This window comes from Lactuca serriola, chromosome 8 (assembly GCF_051521515.1).
Source record: "Lactuca serriola cultivar US96UC23 chromosome 8, Lser_US96UC23_V15, whole genome shotgun sequence".
NCBI classification, from domain to species: domain Eukaryota; kingdom Viridiplantae; phylum Streptophyta; class Magnoliopsida; order Asterales; family Asteraceae; genus Lactuca; species Lactuca serriola.
The window spans coordinates 25,617,636-25,632,077 of record NC_136415.1 but is presented as its reverse complement, the minus strand read 5'-3'; the positions used below and the strand labels follow the sequence as shown (position 1 = coordinate 25,632,077).

At 31.1% G+C, this 14,442-nt stretch overlaps 3 protein-coding genes across 9 annotated transcripts; all 3 read left to right on the top strand.

Annotated features, from left to right (window-relative positions):
• Positions 1 to 3,333: 3,333 nt before the first annotated feature.
• LOC145065489 (uncharacterized) lies at positions 3,334 to 8,019 on the top strand. 6 transcript variants are annotated; one of them, XM_079012484.1, is made up of 9 exons: positions 3,502 to 3,774; positions 3,860 to 4,010; positions 4,536 to 5,835; positions 5,941 to 6,130; positions 6,246 to 6,349; positions 6,498 to 6,600; positions 6,686 to 6,993; positions 7,095 to 7,400; positions 7,472 to 8,019. In XM_079012484.1, exons 3-9 carry the CDS (start codon positions 4,549 to 4,551, stop codon positions 7,808 to 7,810), a joined length of 2,637 nt encoding a protein of 878 aa, XP_078868610.1. In that variant the 5' UTR covers positions 3,502 to 3,774; positions 3,860 to 4,010; positions 4,536 to 4,548; the 3' UTR covers positions 7,811 to 8,019. The 6 variants fall into 6 exon arrangements, with proteins under 6 accessions (XP_078868606.1, XP_078868608.1, XP_078868607.1 ...); XM_079012480.1 differs by lacking the exons at positions 3,502 to 3,774; positions 3,860 to 4,010 and adding an exon at positions 3,334 to 3,467; XM_079012482.1 differs by lacking the exons at positions 3,502 to 3,774; positions 3,860 to 4,010 and adding an exon at positions 3,345 to 3,467 and having other exon boundaries at positions 4,530 to 5,835.
• An 800-nt stretch (positions 8,020 to 8,819) lies between these two features.
• Positions 8,820 to 9,508, top strand: LOC145066734 (pre-mRNA-splicing factor CWC22-like). Its single transcript, XM_079014012.1, has 3 exons — positions 8,820 to 9,104; positions 9,195 to 9,388; positions 9,499 to 9,508. The coding sequence occupies exons 1-3, from the start codon at positions 8,820 to 8,822 to the stop codon at positions 9,506 to 9,508; spliced, it is 489 nt and encodes a 162-aa protein (XP_078870138.1).
• A 3,109-nt stretch (positions 9,509 to 12,617) lies between these two features.
• RDM1 (RNA-DIRECTED DNA METHYLATION 1) lies at positions 12,618 to 14,147 on the top strand. Of its 2 annotated transcripts, none has more exons than XM_079017845.1 (3): positions 12,618 to 12,764; positions 13,421 to 13,603; positions 13,686 to 14,147. In XM_079017845.1, exons 2-3 carry the CDS (start codon positions 13,438 to 13,440, stop codon positions 14,039 to 14,041), a joined length of 522 nt encoding a protein of 173 aa, XP_078873971.1. In that variant the 5' UTR covers positions 12,618 to 12,764; positions 13,421 to 13,437; the 3' UTR covers positions 14,042 to 14,147. The 2 variants fall into 2 exon arrangements, with proteins under 2 accessions (XP_078873971.1, XP_078873972.1); XM_079017846.1 differs by having other exon boundaries at positions 12,618 to 12,777.
• Positions 14,148 to 14,442: the final 295 nt, after the last annotated feature.

Sequence of the window (14,442 nt, the reverse complement as noted above, 5' to 3'; positions counted from 1 at the left end):
ATATAATTAATTTTGAAGAATACGGTTATATATGATTGGGTTAATCATTCTGGACCAAGTATATAATGTATAATTTACTTCATCAGTTCATCCGTTAAATAAGGTTGTATATAACCCAATTCTTTAAGAATGCATATTAAAAGTCATTTTCAACCATTTTATTTTGAAGAACATGCTTACATATAAATCTTAGTCATTCTTAAAGAATTCAAAGTAAAACATGATCATCCTATTCTCATTTTCAACTATTTATAGTTAGTCATTCTCTTAAAATTCTTTCAATTAATTGCAAAATTCATATGTAATTCTTTAAGAACACATATTAAAAACCTATTTTTAACTATTACATTCTTAAAGAATATGACTACTAACAAGACATTCGTTATATTCTTAAAGAATATAAACAAAAACCATTTTTTATGTGACGATTAATTATGGTCACTGATAACCAAAACGTTGATCATGAATACATAATTCTTTAAGAATATAAACTAGAGAAATATTTTTAACCTTTTCGTTCTTAAATAATAATTGTCGCATTCATAAAGAATACAAATTAACAAACCATTTTTTGTTATGTTTCTATAACTACTCAAACTTTTCGTTTATGAAAAATCATTAGTAATTGTGGTAACGACAAAAATGATTTAATAAGAATGGAGGTTATGAAATGAAATCCTTTACTATTAGTAATTTATTAAATTGTTGTTGAGCAAATTGTCATATTTACCCATATCAATTATTTTAAAATATAAAATAATTAATTTCTTTCTTATTACCATCATGTCATTGTCATCTTAACCACCATTTTTTTTAATCTAATGGACAAGAATCGGTCATACAATCATATAGTTTTTACAATTCATATTTAATCCTAACCCTATATATATATATATATATATATATATATATATATATATATATATATATATATATATATATATATATATAGGGAGTGGTTCAAATGAGATCAAAAAAATGTTAAGAACCGTAAGAAAACCTCTAACTTTAGATGTTTATAAAGGGTTTAGGGTAACCCTAAACCCTAAACCCTAAACCTTAAACCCTAAACCCTAACCCCTAAACCCTAAACCTTAAACCCTAAACCCTTTATAAACACCCTAAACCCTAAACCCTAAACCCTTAACCCTTAACCCTAACCCCTAAACCCTAAACCCTAAACCCTTTATAAACATCCCAAACCCTAAACCCTAAATCCTAAACCCTTTATAAACATCTAAAATTAGAGGTTCTTACGGTTCTTAACATTTTTTGGTTCTCATTTGAACCTTTACCTATATATATATATATATATATATATATATATATATATATATATATATATATATATATATATTACAACTAAAAGGGCCAAACAACGGGGATCAAATTGACTAAATGGGCTATACACTATTTTGAATTATCAACCTTTACAAGGTTTGACTTAGACCCATGTAACATATTTCTTTAATTTCAACAATACCATCTTATTCGACTTCTTTCTTCTTGTCTGCAATTTCGAAGGTTGTGTTTAATCAATCAATAAATTACTCTTTCAACTCATCTTCTTGTGTTTCAACTAGCTTATTTGGGTATCCATGTTGGGGTTTGATGCACTGTAAAACAAATAAAGAAAACATATAATGAAACCGAAACAAAATTTCCAAAGTTTTAACCCCAATAGACAACCTAGTGGTGATCACTTGGGGTTAAACACTTACAAATGAGTGGATCTCAGATTAGAATCCTACAATCTTCAACTTTGGGTGACTTATAGTTAATAAAAACTACTTACTATCTTTTGAAACTCTTGCGTATAACACCGAACAAAGGTTTTAGATTATTCACATAATTATGCTACTACAAAGTTAATAAAAAATATTATAGGCTTAATTTATAAAGACCTTTCTCTCTCCTTTTTTGTTTATCTCTTGAATGCATAAACTTTATACTTAGTTATTTTACTTAACATAAATGTTTCTTCAAAAAATGTTTAAAATAACATATTACACATGTGCAAAGTACTCAACTTTTTACAAATTATACTTTCAAGATAAAAGTTATTTTGCGAAACATGTAATTTTTGCAAATCAAATTTCTACAAAAAAAAGGATGGTGTTCTATCACCAAGTGACTGCCGGTTTATGTAACTATCACATTGACTAAGCATATAATCAGGGCCGGTCCTGAAAAATGAAATATTCTTAAAGGCTCAGGACGAACAAGAAAAAAAGGGTCCTTATCTTTATTATAATTTTGTATTTTTAAATAAAAATATATAATGAAAAAAATTGGGCCCTATGCAGTTGTCCACTTTGCCCCCCTCTAAGCCCCCATGCATATAATTAAGATGAACACTCGGTAAAAACAAAAAATTATGATTTTTTTGCAAAAACCCACAAACCATATAACACTATGTTAAATAATTTAAACATGAAAAAAATTGTGAAATTTAACATTTTGCAAAATGATTTATGAATTATGCTTATTTTGCAAAATGAAACTATATATATATATATATATATATATATATATATATATATATATATATATATATATATATATATATATGTGTGTGTGTGTGTGTGAATTCCTTGATATATGAAACAAAATAATACTGAATTTTTCAATAAAAACAAAAAAGAAAATGTTGGTTTTGTAAAATGGTTTGGTCTTTTCAAATTCAAAATTTATGTTTAGTTTTTTTGGTTTTTTGGTCATGTTTCGGGTCTTTTTTGCAATTTTAGTTTTTGGCTTTCTCGCAAATTCTGTTAACTTTTAATAAGTTTGATATGAAAGTATGTTATAATGGTTCCGTAAAGATATTTATGTTGTATATTAAAGTTTAAACATTAAACATGACATTGAGAGTTTGTCAATGATAGAACCTTACAACTCAACAATTTTTTCCATGAAAACAAGAAACAAAACCAACAAATTGATGGTTTAGTATTTTCAAAATTATAAAACCGAAATTTTCGGTTTGTTTTTGATTTTAATCAAAATTGAAACATTTTAATTCCCTGGTAGTTAACAAACTATGATCTATGGAGTTTGTTTTTGATTTTAATCAAAATTGAAACATTTTCATTTTTTGCTAGTTAACAAATTATGATCTATGGTCAGAAATTATGTTGTATTAAAAAACATGTTTTTTTAATGATGGTTTTTGAAGAAAAATAATTACGAATGATTTTTTTGAAATTTATTAGAAATCTTAATGGTTTATTTGAAAAAAGAAAAATAAAACAATGAATTTTTAGATAAAAGCTTGAAAATTCAATGATTTTTTTTCTTTCAAAAGCCGGGTTAGTAAAAGATCCAGAAGGTTTGATCGGGTCACCATTTAAGTTTCCCCTTTTCTCTTCACGACACGCGCGCACACACACATACACATACACATACACACCCTAGAAATTACAGCGACAAATCTCCAGGATTCGGAGCTCACTAACAAAGGATTCCCTGTAAGTCAAATGTGTATGAACTCTTCTCTCTCCATTTCAATTTCATTTCAGTCTCTCGAATTTCGCTTGTTTTAGGTGTGTGTTTTCTTCTCAAAGATGTTTGTTTTGATACGGCCGCTAGTTCCACCTAATTTAAACCTAGTTTTATGCTATACATATGTCTCTTTATACTTCTTCTTACGAATTCACATATATTCTGAGCGATGAACGCTGCGAGGACATCAGTTATTATACATTACACCGGAAACAAAAACTCGGTTGTAATCGTTGAAAAGATGGGGTGATTTTGCTGTGGAAATCCAAATACGTATGATAATCTTTTCGTTTATTCTTGTTGAATCCTTTTCCTTTTTCTTTTCTGACTTCGCGAGTCGTAATTCACTGTTCACTAGATGGATGAATGTTTGGGGACTCGATTTTATCGCTTCGAAACAGAATTCGAGCATTTTAATGAGCTTTGATCTTGATTTCATATTTCGAAGTTAAATGCTCCAAACACCAATTCTCATAAACGACTTGTGTGAAATTAGGGTTTATTTTTGGGTGAGTCCTTATTTCTGTATTTATTGGTTCCCACATCTGTTTCTTCATTTATGCCCTGACACCAGGAAGTTAATTTTGATATATGCTAAATTTGGATTTTATATGGTGTTTATATTTTTTTTAAATACATATTTAAGAAATTTATTAAGTTATTTTCTAAATAAACAGTTGAATTCAATAAAAAATAAAACAGAAGGGTAAAATGGCCATTTTAATAATTCAGCACAACAATTCAGATGTCCCAACCAAACAAAACAGCATGTTAAAAATTCAGACCCTCTTAGAAATTCAGATCTTAAAAATTCAGATCCTTAGCCATATAAAGATTTATATGTTATTAGCTACATATTATTTGAATGTGTTGTTTTGGTTTAGTATTCATACATGATACATGTATCTTAATGCTAAATTGTTAATCACTTAATACTTTTAAAAATAATTAAAGTGGTAAACAATAAATTCTTATACATTGCAGTCCTTACTTAATGTGCACTGAATGACTTTCTGGCATTGTTTAAGTAACAGGTAAGCTGATTAAATGATGGAGCGACAAAGGGACAGAGATGAAGATGATAAATATAAGAGAAGAAGAGATGATGATAGATACAGGAGTGAAAGAGACAGTCAAGATAGGAGGAGGCTCAACAATAAGAGTGATGAAGAAGATGCAGATGGTAGGAGGGGACGAGATAGGAACAAGGAAATTCTTAATGATAGGAACAGGAATAGGAGTGATGATGAAGATGCAAATGATAGGAGGAGAAGAGATAGGAGGCGTGGTGATGATTATGCTAATGATAGGAGGAGGAGGAGAAGAGATGGATGGAGTGACAATGAAGATAAAAATGATAAAAGGAGAGACAAAAAGAAAGATAAAGGTAGGGATGAGGAAGATGATAATGACAGGAGAAGAGATGATGATGAAGATGGTAATGATAGGAGGAACAAGGAAAGGAATGAAGATAGGAGGAAAAGAGGTAGGAGCAAGGACATAAGGAGTGATGATGAAGATGGAAATGATAAGAACAACAGAAACAAGAAAAGAATTGATGAACATGATCAAAGTGATGAAGAAGTTGGTGAAATCAGGAAAAAGAATGAGGACATAAGTGATGAAGAAGATGGTGAGATCAGGAAAAGTGGTAGAAAAGGGAAGTATGAGGATACGAGTGATAGGGAAATTGGTGAAATCAGGAAGAGAGGGAGAAAGGGTAAGGATAAAAGGAGTGATGATGAAGATGATAAATACAAAAGGAGAAGGAATAGGAACAAAGATGAAGATTATAAAAGGGACAGAAAGAGGAATGGTGATCATGAAGATAGAAGAAGAACCGATGATGATGATGATGATGTGTCAAAGCGTAAAAGCGATCAAAATGGGGATAAAGAAAAACCGGATGAAGGCCCAAGATTCCAAAAGCTGGCTGATTTGCAAGAAAGCATGACTAATTTAGGAAAGAGTGGAGGGGTGTATATTCCACCATTTAAGTTGGCTCGTATGATGAGTGAATTTCAAGATAAAAGCAGTATGGAATATCAAAGAATGACATGGGATGCATTAAGGAAGAGTATAAACGGATTGGTCAACAAGGTCAACGCCACAAACATCAAAAACATCATCCCAGAGTTGTTTGCTGAAAATCTGATAAGAGGAAGAGGACTGTTTTGTCGATCATGCATGAAGTCTCAAATGGCATCTCCTGGTTTTACAGACGTTTTTGCAGCTCTGGTTGCTGTTGTAAACACCAAATTCCCTGAAGTTGGTGACCTTCTGCTCAGAAGGATTATCTTGCAGCTTCAAAGGGCATATAAGAGAAATGACAAGGTGCCACTTATTTCATCTATCTGACATATCTTTTATGAGATATATAGTAGTAGTAGTATATATTTATTTTAAGTTAATACTGACAGACACCAAGTGTTTTCACAGCCTCAATTACTTGCTGCTGTTAAGTTTATAGCTCATTTGGTGAACCAACAGGTAGTTCATGAGCTTATTGCTCTTGAACTACTCACAACTCTATTGGAGAATCCCACTGATGACAGTGTGGAGGTTGCTGTTGGTTTTGTTACAGAATGTGGATCAATTCTTCAGGATCTATCTCCCCGAGGTTTGCATGGTGAGTAAATTTAATGTATTTTTTTAAATCTTATTGTACGTTCTTTTCATTTGTCATTGCATCAACCAAGTTACCATGTTTCTTCAACACTCTGTGTGCTAAATTTATTATTCAGGAATCTTTGAGCGATTTCGTGGGATTCTTCATGAGGGAGAGATAGACAAAAGGGTGCAGTTCTTGATTGAAGGTCTCTTTGCATTAAGAAAAGCCAAGTTTCAGGTTTAAAATCTTAAAATCTTGTCATATCTTCATTACTATCTACAACTAAAATATATATATATATATATATATATATATATATATATATATATATATATATATATATTTTTAATCTCCAACCATGTTATGTTTACTTTACTACACACAGGGGCATCCAGCTGTACGTCCAGAGTTGGATCTTGTTGAGCTGGAAGATCAGTTGACACATGAAGTATCCCTTCTAGATAAAATCGATCCAGAGATTGCCCTAGGTACATAATTTATTTATTTAATGATAAATGAATTTTCCATTATGTAGATATTTTCAAGTGTAAAAACAGTATTTGTTGTTTGTAGATATTTTCAAGATGGATCCTGATTTCATTGAGAATGAAAAGAAGTATGAAGACCTGAAGAAAACAATTCTTGGCGACGAATCTGAAGAAGAAGAAGAAGAAGAAGGTGGTGGGGAGGATTCAGATGATGAAGATGAATCTTCAGAAGAAGAAGAAGAAGAAGATGAAGAGCAAATGAGAATCAGAGATGAAACAGAAACAAATCTTGTCAATCTCCGAAGAACAATCTACCTAACAATCATGTCAAGTGTTGACTTTGAAGAAGCCGGTCACAAGCTCCTCAAAATCAAACTCGAACCCGGACAGGAGGTAAGAAAAACAAATGTTTTGTTTGTACGATGGAACGGAATCATTCATTCCATTCCAAATTCGATACAAGTAAACTAAAAGTCTAAGTTTTGGTTGAACAGATGGAGCTATGCATAATGCTACTGGAATGCTGTAGTCAGGAGAGAACATATCTTCGTTACTATGGTCTTTTAGGTCAAAGGTTTTGCATGATCAACAAAGTCTATCAAGAAAATTTTGAAAAATGTTTTGTTCAGCAATACTCCATGATCCACCGCCTCGAGACCAACAAACTCCGGAATGTCGCGAAATTCTTCGCGCATCTCCTCGGGACTGACGCCTTGCCTTGGCATGTCTTGGCTTACATCCGTCTCACTGAAGAAGACACCACTTCCTCTTCTAGAATCTTCATCAAGATCCTCTTCCAGGTAACTTTACTTTTACTTTTTAATTATTATTAAAATTACCTTTTTACCCTTTTTCTTTTATTGTACGTCAGGAGCTGTCTGAGCATCTTGGGATTCGGCTGTTGAACGAGCGGTTGAGTGAGCCGGTGATGCAAGAGGATTTTGAATCGATTTTCCCGAGAGATAACCCCAAGAACACGCGTTTTTCCATCAATTTTTTTACTTCGATTGGGCTTGGTGGGATTACCGAGAATTTGAGGGAGTATCTCAAGAACATGCCGCGACTTATCATGCAACAAAAGCCTGCGTCGGAATCGGATTCCGGTTCCGATTCTGATTTCGATTCCAGTTCCGATTCTAGTTCGGGGTCTGAGTCGGAGAGAGAGAGTGAGAGTGATCATAAGAGCAGCAAGCGCCGAAAGAAACGTTAGCATGTTTACATGTATTGTTATGTTGAGAAGAAATTGAATATCTGGTTTTTGGTATCTTGTAAGATGTTAATGACTAGTTGTTTTTGGAGGATTGTTCTATTTGATTGTAACGTTATATGATTTTCAGCAAAACTGGATCTCAATGTGTAAAATCTGTAATGGTTTTGTGATTTTTGTTTTAAAGAATTTTTTATGGAATATTTGAGAAATCAATTTTCAGAAAGCTTAAAAGAACATGGAAAATTTGTTGAGGTTTATGCATGGATCAACACAACTCACAACTTGGTGACATCATGTTGAAATTAAAGTTCCTGATGGCTGATGCTATCCATCAACAAAATATTTATGCAATCAATAAAATATTGGAACATGCAATGTAAAAAGATTATAAGTTGTATCATGTCATTTAATTTGTGTTATTTGTATCAACTAATTTTGTGGTAGCAAGTTTGCTAAAAGTGCATTGGTATTTTAGATTTTTTCTTAATATTTCAGGGCCTATGTTGTTTTGTGGGAAATAATGCTAAAACTGATTTAATTAAAATAAATAAATAAACTATTTAGCGAGGAGTTGAATTGGATTGAAAAAAAAAAGGTAAAATGAAATTATTGTTATTGCTATGTTAATGTTTATTTTCTTGATATATTCTGCATGAGGATTTAATGTTCATTCATTCCTTTAATAAGAAAAGTGATGGAAACTCTATTTTTATAAAAGTAAAATAAAACAAAAATTAGTAGTATCATTTTTTTTGATAAATACAAAAATATATAAATAAAAAATAATAAAAAACAATAGACTTAAATCACAATTTTATTTTAAAGACTTCATTTTGTTTTATAATTTACTATTTAAATTATACTATTTAAATTATAGTATTATTAGGTATCATACTATTTATATTATTAGTATCTAGGGTATAAGGATTTTTTTTTTATATATAATTATTGTACATTATATTTGTATATTTTTTAATTTAATTTTTGTTGATCATCATATTTAAAATTTATGAACAAGGTGGATGCGTTGAGAAAGAGTATAAACGGATTAACGAACAAGGTGAATGCAACAAATATCAAGTATATCATCCCTGAGTTGTTCGCTGAAAATTCAATCAGAGGAAGAGGACTGTTTTGTCGATCATGTATGAAGTCCCAATTGGCATCTCCTGTATTTACAGACGTTTTTGCAGCACTTGTTGCTGTTATAAACACCAAATTCCCAGAAGTCGGAGACCTTCTTCTGAAGAGGATTCTTTTGCAGCTTCAAAGGGCATATAAGCGAAATGACAAGGTACGAATCATCTTCTTCTTTTTCTTGGTTTTATTTGAGATCGAGTGGTAGTTTATTTTACGATTATACTGACACTATGTGTTTTCACAGCCTCAATTGCTTGCTTCGGTCAAGTTTATAGCTCATTTGGTCAATCAACATGTAGTTCATGAACTTATTGCTCTTGAATTACTCACAATTCTACTAGAAAATCCAACTGATGATAGCGTTGAGGTTGTTGTTGGTTTTGTTACAGAATGTGGATCAATTCTTCGAGATCTATCTCCAAAAGCCTTCCATGGTGAGTTAATTTATTGTCGTTTTGTTTTACCTTTCCTATCTTCAAAGACCACAACCACATTGTCCATTTATTCAATTCCTTCTTTTCATCTAATGCTATTATGTTGTTATCCAGGTATTCTTGAGCGTTTTTGTGGGATTCTTCATGAGGGAGAGATAGACAAAAGGGTTCAGTTCTTGATTGAAGGTCTTTTTGCATTAAGAAGATTCCATCCAGCCATTCGTCCAGAGTTGGATCTTGTTGAGGTGGAAGATCAATTGACACATAAAGTATCTCTTCTAGATGAAATCGATCCAGAGAATTTGCACATCTAATTGGGACCAATGCTTTACCTTGGCATGTGTTAGCTTACATTCGTCTCACTCAAGAACACACCACTTCTTCCAGAATCTTCATCAAGTTTCTCTTCCAGGTAACTTTATTTTTACCCTTAGTTGTATATTTAGTTATTTACCCTTGTTTCAAAGTGATAAAGTTGGTTGTCATGTTATGTGTTGTAGGAGTTGTGTGAACATCTTGGGATTCGGGTGTTGAAGGAGAGGTTGAGTGAGCCAATAATGCAAGAGGATTTTGAGTCAATTTTTCCACGAGATTACCCGAAGAACACATGGTTTTCAATAAATTTCTTCACTTCAATTGGACTTGCTGGATTAACAGACAATTTGAGAGTGTATTTGAAGAAGTCAACACATGATTCTGATTCTGATTCTTGTAGTGATAATGAGGGGAATAACAAGCGCAGAAAGAGGATGTTAGGATCTTAACACATCATGATTTTGATACCTTGTTACATGAAGATGTTTATAAGTAGGAGTTGTTTTTGAGGATTTTTCTGTTTGATTGTAACATTACGATTTACTTTTTGCAAGTGTAAAGTGTTGTTTCTTTTTGACTTAATGGATACATGACTTAATACGGGTACATATGCGGTGATTTTTCTTTTTAGCTTAATATATTCAACCTGTTTTATTGGGTTAAGTGACATTTGTACTTTTCTTGAGTCTATTCTAAAGAAATATAAACAATTGATTCTGTTATGTGTAGAAATATAAAAATACATAAACCTATAAACACTTAATTGCATAACACAAGTTGGATCACATTATTTTGGTGATATTACCAACCACGTTGTTTACAACACCCACTTTACAAAAAAAAGTAATTAAAAGGGCTAAACAATGAGGATCAAATTGACTAAAAGGGGCTATACATCATGTCTACTATTCACAACACATCATTTAAAACTAATTTGAATTAACAGCCTCTACAAAGTTTGACTTAGACCCATGTAGTATCTTTCTTTAATTTCAACAATACCATCTTATTTGACTTCTTTCTTATTGTCTGCAATTTCGAAGGTTGTGTTTAATCAATCAATTACTCTTTCAACTCATCTTCTTGTGTTTCAACTAGCATATCAGGTATCTATGTTGGGGTTTGATGCGTTGTAAAACAAATAAAGAAAAGTAAAAACTACTTACTATCTTTTGAAACTATTGCGTATAACACCTAACGAAGGTTTAGATTATTCACATAATTATGCCACTACAAAATTAATAAAAAATATTATAGGCTTAATTTATATTGTACATTTCACTTTCCTTTTTTGTTTATCTCTTGGATGCATAAACTTTACACTTAGTTAGAGACAATGTTTTACTTAACATAAATGTTTCTTCAAAAAATGTTTAAAATAACATGTTACACATGTGCCAAGTACTCAACTTTTTACAAATTATACTTTCAAGATAAAAATTATTTTGCAAAATGTGTACCTTTTGCAAAGCAAATTTTGGTAAAAAATGGATGGTGTCCTATCACTAAGTGACTACGGGTTTAAATAAATATCACATTGACCAAACATATAAATAAGATGAACACTCACAAAAAACAACGAATTATGGTTTTTCACAAAAACCCCAAAACCATACAAAATTGTGTTAAATAATTTAAACATAACTTGAAAAAAATGTGAAATTTAACATTTTGCAAAATGATTTATGAATTATTCTTAGTTTGCAAAAGGAAACTAGTGTGAGATATATATGTGAACTAGTTGTGAGATTCATGTATTATATGAGTTAATTTAAAAAAGTTAAATATAAATGTCAAAATATTTGAGAACTTTGAATTTATAAAAATAATAAGAAAAATAATGATTTATTATAATAGAAATGTTTTTTATCTTTTAAATTTAAACAAATAATTTAAATTAAAAAAAAAAAAAGAAACTAATAAGCTTTAATTTTGGGAATTTAGAAATTAAAAGATAAGTAGAAATTAATATCTATTTATTACTACATTTATTACAATTATTATATTAAAATATTATGAGAATTTAGAAATTAAAAGATAAATTTATTAGTGAAATTAATATCTATTTATTACAACATTTATTACAATAAAATATTATGTGAAATTTAATAAAATATAAAAACTCATAAAATGACATGTGGAAAAAATTAATTCAAAATAACCACAAAATGACATTTGACAAATTGAATGAGAGTGTGACAAGTGGCAAAAATACATTCATTTATTAGAGATGATTCCTTGATATATGAAACAAAATAAAACCGGATTTTTCAAAAAAAACGAAAACGTTGGTATTCTAAGACGGTTTGATCGTTTCAAATTCCATTTTTTTTGTGGGGGGGGGGGGGGGGGGGGGGGGGGTTGCTAAGGTTTCAGGTCTCTTTGCAATTTTAGTTTTTGGATTTTTTGCAAACCCTATTAACCACCAATGACTTTGATATGAAAATATGATATAATAGTTCCGTAAAAATATTCATGTTTCATGATGTATATTGAAGTTTAAACATGATAACGAGAATTTGTTGATGTTACAAGCTTACAACTTTTTCCATGAAAACGAGAAACAAAACCGACAAATTGATGGTTTAGTATTTTCAAAATGATAAACCTGAAATTTTCAGTTTGGTTTTGATTTTTGTCAAAATTGAAACATTCTAACGTTTAACAAACTATGATATTTGGTGTATGTATTAAAAAAAACATTTTTTTTTATAAATGATGGTTTTTGAAGAGAAATAATTGATACTAATGATTTTTTCTGAAATTTTTAGAAATCTTAATGGTTTATATGAAAAAACAAAAATAAAACAATGAATTTTTAGATAAAAGATTTTTTTTTTTTCAAAGCCGGGTTAGTAAAGATCCAGAAGGTTTGATCGGGTCACCATTTAAGTTTCCCCTTTTCTCTTCACGACACGCACACACATACACATTAACATACACAATACACATACACTCCCTCTCTCTCTCTCTCTCTACAATGGAGCTTTGAATTAGATGTAACGGTACTAAAAATTACAGCGACAAATCTCCAGGATTCGGAACTCACTGACAAAGGATTCCCTGTAAGTCAAATGTGTATGAACTCTTCTCTCTCCATTTCAATTTCATTTCAGTCTCTCGAATTTCGCTTGTTTTAGGTGTGTGTTTTCTTCTCAAAGATGTTTGTTTTGATACGGCCGCTAGTTCCACCTAATTTAAACCTAGTTTTATGCTGTACATCTGTTTCTTTCTTACGAATTCACATATATTCTGAGCGATGAACGCTGTGAGGACATCAGTTATTATACATTACACCGGAAACAAAAACTCGGTTGTAATCTTTGAAAAGATGGAGTGATTTTTCTATGGAAATCCAAATACGTATGATAATCTTTTTGTTTATTCTAGTTGAATCCTTTTTTTTCTTTTCTAATTAGTACTTCACGAGTCGTAATTCACTGTTCACTAGATGGATGCATGTTTGGGGACTTCGATTTTATCGCTTCGAAACAGAATTCGAGCATTTTAATGAGCTTTGATTCTGATTTCATATTTCGAGGTTAAATGGTCCAAGCACCAATTCACATAAACGACTTGTGTGAAATTAGGGTTTATTTTTGGGTTTCGTGATGTTAAATCGGAGTCCTTATGTCTGTATTTATTGGTTTCCACATCTGTTTCTTCATTTATGCCCTGACACCAGGAAGTTAAGAAGTTATAATTATTTTCTGTTGTCCAGTTTACATGTGATTGACAATGAAGAGGAGTGTGCCATTTGCTTTGGATATTTCATCGGATGATGATGATGATGATGATAAACCTTCTCCATCCAATGGAAACAAAAATCTTTCTATTACCAAGCGCCCAAAAATCGAGACTACACTTATCAATCCAATTCCTGCCAAAGAAGTAATAACCGAAGGTAATTTCATGTCTTGTCAAACTTATACCGATAACTATGTCATGTCATATTCATATCATGTATATGTTTTTGATTGATGTAGAATTACTGAGAAAAAGTGCAAAAATGTATCAAGAATTCATGAAGGAGATTCCGATTCCGGCACAACATCGGTCAATCATTCCATTCAAGTCATGGACCGGATTAGCCAATTCCATGAAACAGATGTACCAGCAACCACTCCATTACTTGACCAACATTCGAATGAAAGAATGGGATGAAATGAGAGATGATCCTCTGCCATTGGACACCATGATTCATCCCTGTAAAGCTGAAACAAACATCTGGCTCATTGAAGAAGTTCATAGGCTGACATCATCCCATCAGTTTCTTGCTAAATTATGGATAGCTGATCCTATGTACTACACTTTTATTGATTCTGTTTTCCCCCAGTTATGACACTCTAATTACCATCTCTAGACTCTCTAGCTTCTTAGTTTGCAGATTTACTTTAGAAGAAATATGTTAGACTTTGCTTTTTAAGAAATATGTTGATGGTTGCCCAGTTTTGTGTGTGTTTTACAGTAACATGATGGTTGATTCTGGTTTCAAAAACTTTTATAAGATGTTACAGGACTTGTATATATAACGTTTGCAAATTGCAATTTCATATCATATTGTAGAAATTGTGTTTAATTGTATAAAAACGTTTTCATCATTTTTTGAATAAGACTTAAATATTCTTTTACAATCTTTGTCGTCTTATACCTGGGTTATTGGTTTCGATATTTGATCACTTTTATCAGCCAGCCAAAAAAAAACATTTTTAGCAGATAGAACCTCGAAAAACAAAAACTTAG